This window comes from Neodiprion lecontei, chromosome 7 (genome assembly GCF_021901455.1).
Source record: "Neodiprion lecontei isolate iyNeoLeco1 chromosome 7, iyNeoLeco1.1, whole genome shotgun sequence".
In the NCBI taxonomy this organism is placed as follows: domain Eukaryota; kingdom Metazoa; phylum Arthropoda; class Insecta; order Hymenoptera; family Diprionidae; genus Neodiprion; species Neodiprion lecontei.
Window position 1 is genome coordinate 23,484,340 of NC_060266.1, and position 16,928 is coordinate 23,501,267.

Consider the following 16,928-nt stretch of genomic DNA (forward strand, 5'->3'; position numbering starts at 1 on the left):
CCGACGTCCAAATGGATTGCATAATTTCTATCACAACAGCCGTGTGGCGCTAATCTCGAGCACAAGGAAATGCTTTCACCCACATACCGCGCCGCTCAGACAATTAACGACAAAAGCGTTTGAAAAATCGGCATCAGAAGACACGGCCGGGTGGGGGAATAACAGATGCGGAGATGCGAAGATGTAATCGGCCTGAGAACCGACAAAGAACCTCCGGAGAGTATAAGAATCATACACGAGCACCAAAGGTGATCCCGGCGATGATGGAACTGCCCGTTTCTTTTATAATTGAATAAGAATCGAGCCCGGACTAAGACGAGCGAAGAACAATGGATTTGATTGACACGACGAACGCCGAGATTTGATATCCGTTCAATTGAAACGAAGATCACAATGACGATGATTTCATTCGTTAGAAATCGGTATAAGATTATTGTATAAAAATTGAAACGTGTATAATCGTTACGGTAACGAATTCGAAATTGTTGGAATTGCGAGAAGATTATGTACAAATGACCAATACTATACATTTTCTTCTTACTGCAACGATGAATCCGTTTGTTTGAAATATCACGAGTGACTGTAATCAAAAAGAATCGTATCAGAAACTACTTTTTTGGTTACGGTTACAAGATACGTTTTTATTTTTTGCGTATTCACTTGTTGAAATCGCAAATCACTTTGGATAGCGGTCACTTTAAAATCGCTTGAAATCAGTTAATATGATTTGAAATTGTTTGAAATCACACGAAATCGCATGAAATCGCGTGAAATTACATGAAATAGTTTAAAATTCTTTGAGAACGTTTGAAATTTATTGAAATCGTATGAATTTGTATGAAATCGCATGAAATCGTATGAGATCCTTTGAAATCACATGAAATAGTTTGAAATTGTTTGAAATTGAACGAAATCGTACGAGGTCCGTTGAAATGCCATGAAATCGCAAATCAGTTTGAAAAGCAGTCACTTTAAAATCGCCTGATATCGTTGAAATCATTGCAATCGCTTGTCCCCCGATCTACGAGTGAACACTCTCTCGGTTTTCCCGTTAGGGTAAAAAATGGAAACAGAGATGATGACTGAAAATTCTGAAAAAAGCAGCGTCCATCCGCGGCGCGGGCAGCGCACTTCCACCTTGACCCATTTTCGCGTACTTTCCCAGCCGAGTGTGATAATCGCCTATTATGCGTCTGCACTCGGGTCTGAAGTCTCGGTATCGTGGCGCTATCGCCGGTTTCGAGTTCCTCAAGTTCACCTGGCTAACATATAAGCGCGTCTTTCGCCGCTCGACTTTCGACTGGTTTTATAATGCATACATGGCTGCTCGCTTCCCTGTTTACGGGACTTCGATTCCAAAATTTCAAATCTAATGGATCTCGCCTTGGCCCACTGCTACCTGGACAAACACGGAGAACAATAAAGATCGTGGCGCAAACTCGCAGCCTTTACGCCGTTGCAGGTTTCTCCTATCGTGTAAGCTTATTGTAAACCGTACCAAATCCACACCGCATTGGAAAATCACCGGTATTGTTAGTCGTTTTCTGCTCTAACGAGACCCGCGTCGATTTGCCAGTAATAAAACCCTGCACGATCGATCGACGATCGCGAAAACAATTTTATACATCGCCTGACTGAATTACCTGATCATTGAACTTGAATAGTTGAATTGATCGGAGTCGATGAAACGCGGCGATTTTCTCACGTTCAATTAATCCACCAGTTTCTCGCGGTTTTCTACATCAACGCGAAACGAAAATATGTTTTTCCCCTTAATTGTAGGCGGCGAAGATGCCCGAGTGATTCCGTGAGGTTGGGTCGAGTGCATATTAAACGTACCTTACACGATACGCGTATAAATTAGATGGAAATCTTTCGATCTAATCAGCGTAAACATATCGCACAAACTTGGTAAAAATATCCGCCATCCGTGATACTCGCATAGTCTGCAGCAATAATGCCTTGTACCGTAATTTACTGCAAGGGAATTTGTATAGAAAATGATTATGATTAAGCCTGCGGTTTGGAGTAAACAAGATTTGTCGCGTGTATGTAATAATTCACGCGGCGTTGAACAACGAATTATTATACTTTTTGAGGTCGGAATTCAACCTTCTCCTTTGCGCCGTTGTCACTGTCATATCGAAGCCGTCCGACCCGTGAATTAACAATTAAAACACCTGCGACGCGAGACGAATTAGTACCGAGTTACTCAAGCTTGTTACTTTTTTGCTCGAAAAGTCGGACACCCAAGTAATTTTTTTGAATTCGCGGGCGGGGAAGACGAGAGGGGGAGGGGGAGGAGGGGAAATTCTGTCGCTTGACAGCCAGACGTTGAAGATTGTATACCGTGCAAATTGACCCTGTCAAAATCATTTACTTCAGCACAGTGAGATATAATTGACTTTCTAGAAACTGCACCGAGTGAAAAATGAATAATATGCGTCACCCGTTTAGCAAAATGTTGGCAAAATTGTTTCAGAATTAGCAGACTTTGAGTCGTCGTCATCGTGATCAATAATAAGTGTACCGCACGTAGACGAAAGAAGAGATGGGTAAAAAGGAAATGTTTCTTGTAAAAAGAATCGGGCTTGCGAAACGAGTGGGCGTTCGTTCGGCGATTATTTCAACGGTTAGACGGAATGCAAATGGATTCATTGAACAGACGCCCGAGGATAACTCGCTCGTGAAAGAAGGTTCGCCATAGTTTCAGGCTTTATGCTGTTAACCGGAGTTACGGACGGGCTGGCCAAAGGATTTCTAGCTGCACCAATCCCCTCCTCTAGCATCCCAGTCCCGGCTGCTTTCGGTTTCGGATGAGCCAAGGCCGTCGCATTGTTTCAGAGCCATCATACGCGTTGATCATTAACGCTCATTTCCATAACACTTTTCCCCTGAGAAGATCATCGGCGTGTCTATCCTAGCCGCAGACTCCGCTTCGAGATCCTTGAATCGCTTACACGCACCGAATCGAGACGAAATTATAACCGGAAACGGAAGCGAATCAGGGATGAAAACAAAAGAAAAGCACAGCTTGTTAACCACCAGCGGTAATTAATCGCGCTTGGTGGTTATCGTGCCTGAGCAGTCTTGTAGTCCAAGTATCTGAAACTTTGGAAACGTTAAGCGGCGTGTTGCAGAATGCTGAAGATAACCGGGTATTTGCATATTTACGAGTAGAACCCGAGAAAGGGATAGCTGCAGCAGTTTGAATCGTTAAGTACTCTCTGTCCCGGAAGAGCAATGCGATTTTATACAGCGGTAACTCCAGGGAAGCGGGAACAAGTATTGACAGTAAATTTCATTCCAATTATAAATTCAAATAAACCACCTAAGAAAATTCTCGTCCTGCAGTGTCGTTAAAACGTTGTTGTTTTTTCTTTTTTTATTTTTCTTTCTTTTTAATTATTTTTCATTCCTCTCCCCTTCAATTCTTCTAATCTTATCCCGCTCCCACGCGTATAACGTAATCTCAACTTATCTCGCACGAAGAGAAATTCGTTTTCATATCACCTCTGAACCCCCGAGCCTGATCAGCTTTGATCATCGTTTCCGGGAAATCGGATTAGCATTTTCACCCACATTCTAAAAACTCTCAGCCGCGCATATAAATACAATTAATTAGCAGCCGTGCATCAACTGGCCACAGAAAACAAAAAATAAATATATAAATAAGAAACGTTCGTGAGAATTAATGACGAGTTTGGTAATTCTGGGTTAAATTTCGATCCATGTTTCATCATGAAAAAAAAAAGAAGAAAGAAACGTTGATACTCTCACGAGTAGATCTCGTTCCCCGGTTTCGTTTACACCGTCAAACAACGGTGCTAATTACCCGCGCCCGTCGAAATTCACCTCTCGAGTAACATTCGTTCCTTGATTCGGCAATGCGTTGCCATAAAAAGGTGTAAAATTGAAATCTCCTATCAGAACATGGCGATGCGAAGAAGAATAATCGAAGAAGGATCGATCGCGTGCGGTTAGATCCGATGCACGGATGAGCAATGACGGTCGATGCGAAACGAGCGAAACTCAGAGACAGACGCGGACTTTGAAGCAGGGGGGAAATATCGCCGACTGGGGGCAGCAAGCTGGCACCGTGAAGATGTTACTCTACTTGCGGTGTTTCACTTTCACTAACCCCGGCCCTCCCACGAGCCGATCTCCCGGGTGTCCCGGAGATGGGACTGAGGCCCCCACCAGACTGGCCCGCGAGGCTTCTTCCCCTCGCTCCCCGGGGCGGGTCAGTGGCGTCGTGAGGTCGAACCGTGCTTTGGATGGCTTCGGATGTTGGCTATGGCGACGAGGGGCGGAGGGGGGCGCACGGCGGTAGACAGAGCCGAAGAAAAGTCACCAGGAATCAAGTCACCCTGATGATCATCGCGCGGGTTCGCGCCTAACACCGCTGCATTTGATATACTCGGTGGATGGTGGGGGGCCTCCTCGATCCCCGGACACTCTGGGTTCAATCGTCGGGGTGAGATCTACGGAGGTATATATGTACCCCGAATACTCCTCCGTAGTCAGTCACCTTCTGACTTACCTTTGATCGACTCTTCTCGAGAGGATCAGTCAGGTGAGTTTCTTCTACTTCTTCTCTGGTTTTTTTTTTTTTCTTGATATTGTGAATCGCTTATGGCTCGCACGCAGCCACGAGTTTCGCGGTTTGTTTTTGTGATAAATTCACCTCGAAGTATCGAACTTTGATCCAGTTATTGAATTTTCAAAGTGGCTACGTCGTTCAGAGTTTCGTTTTTTCTCAGCATCCTACTTCAACCCAGTTCTTAATTTCAGAATTACACCTTAAGGGAGGCAGCACCAACAATCATGAAGTCGTGGTCGCTGTGGATAGGTGAGCCTGAAATTTGTGACACTTTCACTACTCTGACACTTTTGTTTTTTAATCAAAATATCGAACGTTTCAAAAAACTCGATCGTAAACAATTTTTCGCTACTATAATTACACTAGTTTTCTCGATTTCGAAAATAATATTTCGCATAAATCGAATCGTCATTTCTCTTCGTAGAAGAGAAAATATCTAGAAATTCGAATCGAGGGCGAAAGATTGACCCTCTTGTGCGTTATGGCATCATTGTGTAGGCAACATGACGGACGATGTGAGATGGGGTAGACAGTCGGTATTAAAGACGGTCGCACGAAAGAAATGAATTGAAAAATCTGTGACATAACTTCCCGCTAATTAATCAGGGGCATTGTTCTCGCTCGCTGGATTCACACAAGGTATTAAGCATATATATATATGTGTGTGTGTGTTCGTACATGGACGATAGTTCATGTACTTATGCATAGGAGTGGAGGCGAGAGCTGTGTGTTTCACATCTGAGAGATAAACAGACCAGATCTGGTCGCGCGTGTGTTGTTTGCGTGACCATCGGTGTTAATCACACGCAGCATGGGCGAAGTAAATGAAGGAACACGTATCCTCAGCGGGGATTATATAGTGTCATGCAGCGAAACGCAGAGCCGCGGGCTGCTGGTCTGACAATGAGATCGCTTATCTAAGTTTCGTAATAGAACTTACCCGCGATGAGCATTAACTTGGCAGCAACCAACCAACGAACCAACCAAGCAAACAACCGAGTATAAGGATGTAATTGTAACATTTCCTCTGTTTCAGCCTTGCTGGCTATCGCCCGTACATCTTTGGTAAGTTTGTGTACCCACATGCGCGTGTAAAGGAGCTTGGCGATATTGCAACATATTTAAATTACATACCCGCGCCGCTTTGACCTCCAGACCTGCGTTCACAGCTGCCTCTGCAAACGGCACATCAATCTCATTGTCTTTTCATCCTTTCAGGCAGAAGAAGGTTATAGCTATCCGCGTCCTGTCAATCCCCTGATACCCAGTACGCCTGGAAGTCCTCCAAAACCCGCAAGCCCAGGTGGCTTTCCGTCCACTCCATCCACCGGAAAACCGGAAGGTCCAACCAGTGGCCAAAATCCCCAAGCAGGATATCCTAGCTCAGGATTCCCCGGTCAGCTTGAGACCCAAGGACCCACTGGCTACCCATCCGATGGTCAAGGATACCCTAGTGGGCGCCCGGGTGGACAGGGACCCTCGCCAGGCTACCCCAGTGGTCGTCCTGGTGGTCAAAGACCAAATGGCGGACAAGGACCAAGTGGAAACTACCCCAGCGGTGGACAAGGACCGTCTCCAGGATATCCTAGTGGGCGTCCTGGTGGCCAAGGGCCCAGCGGTGGACAGGGAACAAACGGAAACTATCCTACCGGTGGACAAGGTCCATCACCAGGATATCCCAGTGGTCGTCCAGGCAGTCAGGGACCCATCGGTGGACAAGGACCATCAACGGAATATCCTAGTGGACTTCCTGATGGCCAGGGACCCAGCGGTGGACAGGGACCGTCGACTGGATATCCCAGTGGACGTCCCGGTAGCCAAGGACCATCGACTGGATATCCCAGTGGACGTCCCGGTAGCCAAGGACCATCGACTGGATATCCCAGTGGCCGTCCCGGTGGCCAAGGACCAAATGCTCCAAATGGTGGACAGAAACCAAGTGTGAATTATCCAATTGGTGGACAAGGACCGTCGTCTGGTTACCCTAGTGGACGTCCTGGTGGCCAGGGATCTAACGGGGGTCAAGGGCCGAGTGGAAATTACCCAAGTGGAGAGCAAGCACCTTCATCTGGATACCCCAGCGGACGTCCTAATAGCCAGAGACCTAATGGAAGTCAAGGAACATCATCTGGATACCCTAGTGGACGCCCTGGTAGCCAAGGGCCCAATGGGGGTCAAGGGCCGAGTGGAAACTACCCAAGCGGAGGACAAGGACCGTCATCTGGATATCCGAGCGGACGTCCTGGTGGCCAGGGACCGAATGTTGGACAAAGGCCAAGTGGAAATTATCCAAGTAGTGGACAAGGACCGAGTGGAAACTACCCAAGTGGTGGACAAGGGCCAAGTGGAAATTACCCAAGTGGTGGCCAAGGACCAAGTGGAAACTATCCTAGCGGACGTCCAGGTGGTCAAAGACCTAGTGGTGGACAAGGACCTCAAGGATCGGGAGAGTATCCTAACGGAGGTCAGGGTCCCCAAGGACCCAGTGGCGGATTCCCAAGCGGTGGACAAGGACCAACTGGCGGATTCCCAAGCGGAGGACAAGGACCAAGTGGTGGATTCCCCAGCGGTGGACAAGGACCAAGTGGTGGATTCCCAAGCGGTGGACAAGGACCAACTGGCGGATTCCCGAGCGGAGGACAAGGACCAAGTGGTGGATTCCCCAGCGGTGGACAAGGACCAAGTGGCGGATTCCCAAGCGGTGGACAAGGACCAAGTGGTGGATTCCCAAGCGGTGGACAAGGACCAAGTGGTGGATTCCCAAGCGGTGGACAAGGACCAAGTGGTGGATTCCCCAGCGGTGGACAAGGACCAAGTGGTGGATTCCCGAGTGGTGGAAAAGGACCAAACGGCGGATTCCCCATCGGTGGACAGGGACCAAGCGGTGGATTCCCAAGTGGTGGACAGGGGCCTGATGGTGGATTCCCAGGTGGGCAGTCGGTCCAATATGACGAAGGTAGCCAGGATGACGGTGATTACTCCGCGATTCCGGGTGAACCTGGTCGCGATTATCCCATCTACGCTGACATCCCCCAAACTGGATTCAGCTGTGACTCTCAGCAATTCCCGGGCTACTACGCAGACGTCGAAGCGCAGTGTCAGGTGTTCCACATTTGCTCCAACAACCAAACCTACGACTTCCTCTGCCCGAACGGAACGATCTTCCATCAGCAATACTTCGTGTGCGTGTGGTGGAACCAGTTTGACTGCAACTCTGCGCCTAGTCTGTTCTACCTGAATCAAAACATTTACGATTACTCCATCACGGGCTCCCCTGGCCCGCAAGGACCGGTCGGAGGTTATCCGCAGCCTGGAAACCAACAGGGCCCATCCGGTCCCTCATTCTCATCAAACCAAGGTCCTCAGGGTGGAAGTGGAAGCCCTGGCGCAGTATTCCCAGATAACAATGGACCACAGGGTCCCTCAGGACCATTCGGACCATCAAGACCATCTGGACCATTGGGACCATCAGGACCATCAGGGCCACTGGGACCGCCCGGATCATCAGGACCCCAAGGACAGGGACAAGGCTATCCCCAAGGACCCCAGGGTGGAAATGGCCCAAGCGGATATCCTGGAAACAAACCTCAGGGACCCCAAGGTCCTCAGGGAAATTATCCATCCCAGAGCTTCCCGGCAGGTAACAAACCCTCAGGTCAAGGATACCCGCAAGGAACGCAAGGATTCCCCGGCAGCAGCAAACCTCAGGGACCATCAGGACCGTCTGGATATCCTCAGGGACCTCAGGGTGGAAGCGGTCCAGGAGGTTACCCCACCTCAGGTTTCCCTGGAGGTAACAAGCCTCAGCGACCATCAGGACCCTCCGGACCATCGGGACAATCCGGATACCCTCAGGGACCACAGGGTGGAAATACTCCCAGTGGATACCCACAATCAGGCTTCCCTGGTGACAACAAGCCTCAGGGACCATCGGGACCATCGGGACCATCAGGTCAAGGAACGCAAGGGTTCCCTGGCAGCAGCAGACCTCAGGGACCATCGGGACCATCGGGACAATCTGGATATCCTCAAACACCTCAAGGCGGAAGTAGTCCAGGCGGATATCCAGGATCAGGTTTTCCTGGAAGCAGCAAACCCCAGGGACAATCAGGACAAGGTTATCCTCAGAATACGCAGGGAGGTTTTCCAAGCAACAGGCCTCAGGGACCATCGGGACCTTCTGGAACGGCAGGCCAAGGAGGTTCGGATGGATATCCGAGCGGTCGACCTTCCGGACCAGCATTCCCAACAAACCCGTTGGGCTTCCCGGGCGGCAAAGTTCCTCAATCGGACAACCCGTTCCCCTCCGAGGGACCTTCGGAACCAGACCGTGGATACCTACCACCGCGAGCTGGATAGGTGAGGTAGCGTGAACCGTTGAATTAAATTTAGCCAAGACCCCACAGCAGCCCCAAGAACCATTGGTGCTGAACCTTAAGTGTAAATACGAGCCTAATTCTTTTTTAATACATAGAAAACGCGGTAAGTTATGACAAAAACGGCCCAGCTGTATACCTGAACGCGTTTTATCCGTTAAGTAAATGTAATTGTGTAACTTATTTGTAACTGCCTTTCAATATTATACTGTCACAAAGACGTGCAGAGTCTCTGGGCCTTTTGTCGAGAAACCACTGTGTTCGGTAATGTTATCTGCAATTTTTTTCACTGCTGGCAGAAGAATACTATTTAAGATGCTTTGCTGACGTATGTCAACTTCGAGTATCACCGCGACATGTGAATTATTTATTTCGAATTGAACAAGAATTCCGCCCAATTTCCAGCTCACGGTCTTTGCTGTTCTTCGATATTCTATCGACTCATCTTTTTTAGCAGTTAGATAGCCGGCGTGTGACGATGTTGGTACTCCCATGCACAAAGTCACACCGAAATTTCAATGAAACGTATCTTCGAAGTTTCACCAATCGCGTAACTCGCGGTGAGACTGCGAACATACGAAATCACACCCGGATATCTTGTTTATTTTTGTTACTTTCTTTCTTCCTCTCTGCATGACGTCTGATTCTCGCGTTATGTGTTATACCTCTGAAGGGATTGATACAACCGAAGTTGAGCAACGCATGACATAATTGTAATTATATATATATATTATATATATATATATTAGTATTATATATATATATATATACATATATATATACACACATATATATATTTTTGTAACAATGGTCTTGATACTCCGACGGTGAGATGCCATTATATGTATATTTAATATTATGTGAAATAAAGGAAACACCTTTGCAACCATTATCTTATTGTATTACACGGTTACTTAATTCACCCTGCCCGCTCGAAGACGTGCGTGGAAGCAGCCGTAACCCATTACTGCACGTCCTCACTTCATATATACCTTTCCCTCTTATTACTGTAATTAGCAGAACTCCGCGCAGACTCTTAGTCGCTGAGTTACATAAATTTCTCCACGTTTCTTAACTCGCCGTAACGTCCACCGTCTCCAAACGCCCTTTACAATTTTATTATACAAACTATACGCAAATCGCCTCCATTTCGTCCATCCAGCCATCCATCCACAACAGTGCGTGCCTGCGTGCGATGCGTAAGGTATGAAAATTGTTTTTCAGCCCGATCATCATTTTGTCATTTGAGGTGAACTCTGGCTAATGAGTTGGCGTGGGATAATGATCTGATAGTAATTACATTCCGGAAAATAATTTCTTTTCGAATTCTCAGCCGTTGTTTGTACACGGATTGAGTCCTCATACCTTACACTTTGTCAAAGGTCAGATCTCGAGTCTGTAACAAGCCAGGCATGATAGCTTGACCCCTTGACTCCGTAATTATACCATATGTAATACCTTACCAAACAAAATAGCTCAGGGTATTATCAAAGCGTATGCACGCGAACTCTAGCAGCGTGTGAGATGTTTACCCGCGATCCCGGAATTCAGGCATAAATTTCACCAAAGAAAAGGTTTCAGGAATTTCACGATGCTCTCTTAACGTTGAACCGGCAAGATGAAGTGTGGTATGGCTTCGGAATAATGATCGTCTACTGCTCTCTTGAGCGTGCCGGATCCTATTTACGACGCGGGTAGGAAAAAATGAGCAGGCATTATGGGAGAAATTACCGCATAATCATTGAGGTAACAAAACACGAAGACCTTCTTCTAATGGTGCAATAAAAGAAAGATACCACCGGCTGTTTACGAGGAGGATTATCTTATTCCCTGTACTGTTGGAACAGTAGGGCTTCGATCACTTTTGCGGATGTAACATGCTAATTGAACGTTCGGCTATGACGTGGTCGAGTTTACGATGTGACGCCATTGCAAGACGGCGATTCTTCCCGCAAACCGATGGCGTAACGCTAACTGTACTCTGGATGTGTGATGACCGCGTATAGAGCGCGATTTATACCGGCTCTAAGGAGCTTCACGGCGCATTTCGCAACGCTCATTACCCGCGAACTGCTAATTATCATAAATTTCTGAGCATTGTTTGGTTGAATCTTACCCTCAGCTATCAGGGTCGGAGACTGCCGTCGGAGATTTCGTCCTTCGCCGATTCTACAATAATCCGCAGCTTGAATTCTCATCGCCGCGAAATTCCTCGCGTTAATTAGGAGACAATGATCATTCAATCAGAAGTCGATCGAGGCTGGGATGACGCGTTCATCAACGAAACGCGGTCAAGAGAAGCGGCGACTTTGTACCATATTAAGGAATACCTCAGTGACGAGAATTCTGGCGCATCTTGCTCGTCCTCAGCTCCTCGTCGCGTTGCATCCAACCGATCGAACGCATCTCGATGAGAAAATCAACTGCCGTTGTAATTGGACTCGAATGTGTGCTAAACGTTCATCCGTTGACATGCAACCGATTCTGGTAATATTTTTTCGTTTGATTACTGATCAACTTTTCTTTCCGATTGAACCCACCGAGATCTCTAGCTCCGGTGTAGCGGCACTTGACCGTACTGAAAACCGGTTGGTCCCGGTCTTTGCAAAGGCTGTTCACTATCAAGGTCATCAGGGTCGACCGGAGTTCATCTGGTTTCGCACTTTTCACGAATGCAAACTGATCGCGGAGGATTTGTAACTCGATGCGGTCGTGAGATGAGCAATGGCCGCGGGTTTTGAAGGTGCCAGATCCATCGAAACCCTTTCCAATGGATCTAGGCTTTGGAATCGGAGAGACCGCGACGAGGGGAGGATGGATTCGAGGTGGTGACCGCAAAATCTCGAAAAACTCCTCGGCCTCTGAGGTTTCAAAACTTTCAAACAGCCTCTCTGGTCTGTAATCACCAATCAAATGAAGATATCTCTATCCCAGAAGCTACTCAGCAATGAACAATAAACTCCTGCGGTCGCGTTCCAGGTTGGCTTTTACAGAAAGAAATTCAACGCCGCATCCGACTGTGTCCAATTACCTTGTATTCTCATCTAGCTCTTCTGCGAACAGTAATTTGAGCTTCCACCATCTCGTCAAGAACTCCCATTCCCAGAAATGTTGATAAATATGTTGGGCCGACAAGTGAGGGTCTTTAACTTGTTCGTCGTTACCAATTTTCGGCCAACTTGACTGACGCAAAATTCGTGGCAAGTTCTCCTCGGAGACGCCGCGTGTTGCCTTGATTGAAATTGATTACTTCCCGTGGGCGAGTTTAGTAACATTGCACGTAACTGCCAACTTCGTTCAAACGGCAAAAAGCCTCGGGTGATACTTGACGGGTTGCTTTTGTGTAATTGAGCTTCGGAGTGTCAACCGCGTCTAACGACGATTTAATGATTCTCAAGCGTAATACCAGGTGGATCATAATTTCCTGAGAGAGGAAGCAGGTATTAAGTAGGTTTGAATTTCTGCAGGTACAAACTAAGTCGTCGTTCTACGACTCATTAATCGCAATTTTAGCTTCAATTAGTTTTTTGGTTACATTAAGTCGTGTTTATTTTTCTAATTTTATTTTCATTTTTTCTTTCTCTCGCGCTGAAACGGCATTACGTAAATCACACACCGAGATAGCAGGCAATAAAATGTAGGTACATAAGGAATACGCGGTGAATCGATCCGATCGAAGAGTCTTGAAGTACTTATACTTGCATGCACCGTCTGGTTATAAAAAGTTCTTCCGCGATTGTAATATTCCGGTATAATTAGGCAGTAACTGATCATTACTATTTCAAAGCGTGAGAGAATACACGTTTATTACATGTATCGTACCCTTAATTATATACGGCCAATACACAGCTAGTTTGAAATGCTAACCGAGGATAATGAACGACGCGGTATTTATGCAAGCTTAGGCTCGACCAAATTCATGTGCAAAAATCGAAAGTCGATTACGGGTAATCGCACAATTTTTTGTCTGTTATTCAGCTTGATGGTTGCATATATTTGTATAGTACAAAAAAAAAAAAAAAAAAAAAAAAAAAAAAAAAAAAAAAAAAAAAAAAAAAAAAAAAAAAAAAAACTGTAATGTGCCCGCATTAACGATCCGGCAATTCAGGCTTTCGAACAAACACGATCCTCTCAATTCCGCTTATTGTGATAATGCAAAAAAAATCATCTGAACTTTCTCCACCAACTGTGGAATCCTTTGATAGATTCCCGAGCGGCTTGCTTTGCTCGATAACTACCGCTTGCTTTGCCTGTCCGCCTGTCTGCCTTTATGCCTAGGCATCCACCTTATCACCCACGCGGATACACGATCTCGAACTCGGCAAATATTTGCACAGAGTCGGTATAAGCCCGAGCTGTAAGGCTAGTCGGATTACATCTTCATTCAGTCCGCGTTTTTCAAAAACGGTAACGAGGTAGCTCGTTACTCCGGTACAAATCCGCTTCCAGCCAATCATTCAGGATCCGGATGCCAAAAAGTCTAAAACTGACTTCTCGGTTTGCTGTTTGGTGCAGCGTTAGGCAAACTTGCAATTAGCTAATTGAAAATTTATTATCATAATCGTATTTTGCAATTGGAACGAAATTTGGATACTAATTACAATTGTAATTTGTAGTTGAAAAGAAATTCGATACTGATTACATTTATAGTTAGCAATTAAAATGTAACTAATTACACCGTGTAATTAATGGCTCTGAACACTGCTTTGGAGGTCGTTCTAATGCGTTAGAGCGACGGCGGCTCGTTACTTAAACGAACATAATATTTTTTATCAAAAATATTTACAACGCTGAAATACCGATCTGGGTGATAAGAAATTCATTAAAAATTTACATGTTTCTGCAATAAAACAAAAAAAAAAAACAAAAAAAAAACCGAAACAAGTGGCTTTAGATTGGCTTTCAGCCAGTCCTCGAACTTTTAGTTTTCACACCGAAGGCTCCAAGTTTGTAGGGAAAAAAAAAGAATAACATCCTAGTCGAATTTTGAACTATAAAGTCAGATTTGTCATTAACGATTTTAAAGCCCTCGGATACCATATTACATGAAAACATGACGATTTTCTTTATTTTGAACCTGTATAATGGATCCATCATTACAGATTTTAAAATTCTGACTTTGGATTCGTGATCGGTGATCCAAAAATCCTCCGCCTAGGATTTCTAGCATAATCGAAATAATTTTACATTATTATCCACCATATTGGATCGCCATTTTCAGATTTCGCAATTTCAGATTCTATATCAGCCATCCGACAAACAGACGAGTAGCAATTTTCATCAAAATCCAAACGTTTTTAATTTTTTTTTTTTTCAGCTCATTGAATACGTGAAATTTAAATTTTGCAAATCTGATCTTACATTTATGATTAGCTACCCAAAAAACATCACGTTACCAATTTTCATTCAAATCCATACATTCATTCTCCAGATATCATCATACTTATTTTGTTTTTTGGAAGTTGGTTATTTCAATAATTGAAAAAGCACTGAACGAATCAAAACCAAAATCTAATCAGTTCTAAATTTGAAAAAGCCGCGTCGATTGAGATCAAATCTGAAAATTTTTTGAGGCAATTCTCCAAACTTCAAAACATGGAGATGTAGTTAAAACTCAATTTTTCATTTTCGGGGTGATTAGAATAACTTTCTTTTTTTTCCGCAGACAGAGAAACGGGAAATTAAGATAGAAAAATGGAATGGAAAAAAACACTTAGGGTGAAACAAGGTTGTCAATACCCTTCGCTCTGGTCTTGTAAAAATTAAAATCCGACGAGTAAATAACAATATAATGATTATGAATGATCAATCGAGTGCATGTATAACCCGAATCAAGACACGGACATTTACACCGATCAAAACGATAATTGGACAGCTGTCTGTCAATTACCGAATCTAATTAATTCTTCGTGGGATGGAAAACGGTTCAAATCCACTGCGGCAACAGCGGCATGAACCAGCTGACTAGCATCTGCTCGTTGCTTGACGCGTACTTGACGGTAATTAACGCCTATCCGTTAAATAATTATCCTCCACGTCATTCGCACGGCGTTCCGCCCGAAGCTGTGCATTTGACGTCGACCACCATCGCGATAAACATTGCGAAACGCGTTGTTCTCGGATTCAATCCACCACCCCGAAAGAAGAATGTTCAAACAAATTCCCCTCGGTTCCGCAAGACTCGAGGAAAACGATCCAATGGACGGAGCTAAATCCATTCCATCCAGCTCTCTTGATTCCGAGGTGAGACGATCTCGGCTTAGTCGCGACCAACCGTGGAGTGAAAAACCGCACAACACCTAACAAGAAGCCCCAAGGCGAAGTGCCTCTTGCAAAATAGCATTCCTACACCGCAGATGCATCGCGATCAACGCAAGCTACCAGGCATAATTTTATGCGCCAAGTGATCCATCCCATCTAGTGAAAAACAAACTGAATAATTGACAGCGAACTGCGGCTTATTTATTTTAATCTCAGGAGGAAAGAAACACGATTTAAAATTTTTTGATTTTTTGGCTTTCTTACTCTCGTCTTTCCCATGTCGCAAGGGTCCGAGTAGAATTTGCAAATCTCAAAAGAAAAGAGGATTTTCATTACCATTGATCCAAAAATTCGCTTTCCGCGAATCCGTTCCTTAGACTCGATCCCTTTTTCTCCTTCGGTTGTTCTTTCGCGAATCTATTTTCCGGATCCGTTTGTCGGGAGTTTGTTTGTCCGATTCGGGATGTTTTACGAACGGTGAAAGGGAACAGAGTTTTAGGGACTGTAAATTTGATATGCAATCATACCCGTCATCGATCTCTCAAGACGAATTCAGACGCGTTTCGAAAAGGTCACAAAAGTGATTTAAACTTCGGCCGCTGCGTCTTTGACGTGGGGATACATAAATCCTTCAGGGTATTACAACTACCGCCAATTTAAGGATCGGAATTATTCACGCCGAGGGTCACGCCGTTAATTAATATTTAATTAGCACCCTCTTGGGATGGCCCGAAATGCTAGTAAATTAACCCTCGACCCTCAGAGCTCGCGAGATTTCTATCGTGCTTGTAACTTTCCGGAAGTGATTCGAATTCGCACACTACCAAAGCAATTTATTGGAATTTGAGTCCCCTCTGAAAATTGGAGCTCAAGTTTTTACACACAATAAACAATTTGCCTGATATGTTTCAATGATAGTTGAATGGTTCAAGTTATCAATGGATAAAAATCTGGATAACTTTGTTTTATGACTAACAATTTTATTCGATCTTCGACGAATAAAAAATATACTGTTTTGCTTGTGATTATTTCGGACTTCGTTATAGTCAAAATGCGTTTTACTACTGACGGATTAATATTCACATTATGATTCGTACGGAAATCACATCAAATTGGTTTTTTAAATGCAATTTTTTCTCTTCTGCTCTCGTTACCATTCCCCTTTTCAAATTACCGGGAAATCCGCAAACTTCAAGATTAAACGCAGAAGGATTTCGAACTGCAGCACGTCGAGGATGTAAAGGCATACTTATCCTCCTTCGCTCGTTCGAATTGTCGTAAATTTTACGCCAGGTTGAAAAGCGTCTTAATTTACGATCCACTCTGGCGTGACTTTATACAATTGATCAAAAAGTAGGAAAATTTGCCTGCGGCGGGCTGTGATTCTTGTTAATTTACCGCTCACCTTATCGCGAATATCAAAATTCGCTGAAACACGCAAAAATCGAATGTCGACAAATTGGGAAAATACCGATGGTGAAGAAAACAGACATTTTTTTTCGAACGGTTTTTCCTTACACTGAAACGTATACTTCTTCGCTTTCGCATGTTTCCCATACTCGTTGCTTTCACAGGGTGAAAAACGAAATAAAAGTATAAATTTTTCTACATTTGTGTCTTAAATTTTACGAAAAAAAAAAAAACAACAAATTATCAAAAAATAAATAACAATCTTTGAAATTATATTG

The 16,928-nt window shown here is 44.8% G+C and overlaps 1 protein-coding gene across 3 annotated transcripts; it reads left to right on the forward strand.

Annotated features, from left to right (window-relative positions):
- The first annotated feature begins 4,441 nt into the window (after positions 1-4,441).
- On the forward strand, positions 4,442-9,865 carry LOC107224786 (collagen alpha-1(I) chain). 3 transcript variants are annotated; one of them, XM_046744715.1, is made up of 5 exons: positions 4,442-4,576; positions 4,795-4,852; positions 5,640-5,668; positions 5,822-8,320; positions 8,606-9,865. In XM_046744715.1, the coding sequence occupies exons 2-5, from the start codon at positions 4,828-4,830 to the stop codon at positions 8,960-8,962; spliced, it is 2,910 nt and encodes a 969-aa protein (XP_046600671.1). In that variant the 5' UTR covers positions 4,442-4,576; positions 4,795-4,827; the 3' UTR covers positions 8,963-9,865. The 3 variants fall into 3 exon arrangements, with proteins under 3 accessions (XP_046600671.1, XP_046600670.1, XP_046600669.1); XM_046744714.1 differs by having other exon boundaries at positions 5,822-7,115; positions 7,215-9,865; XM_046744713.1 differs by having other exon boundaries at positions 5,822-9,865.
- The last annotated feature ends 7,063 nt before the right edge of the window (positions 9,866-16,928 follow it).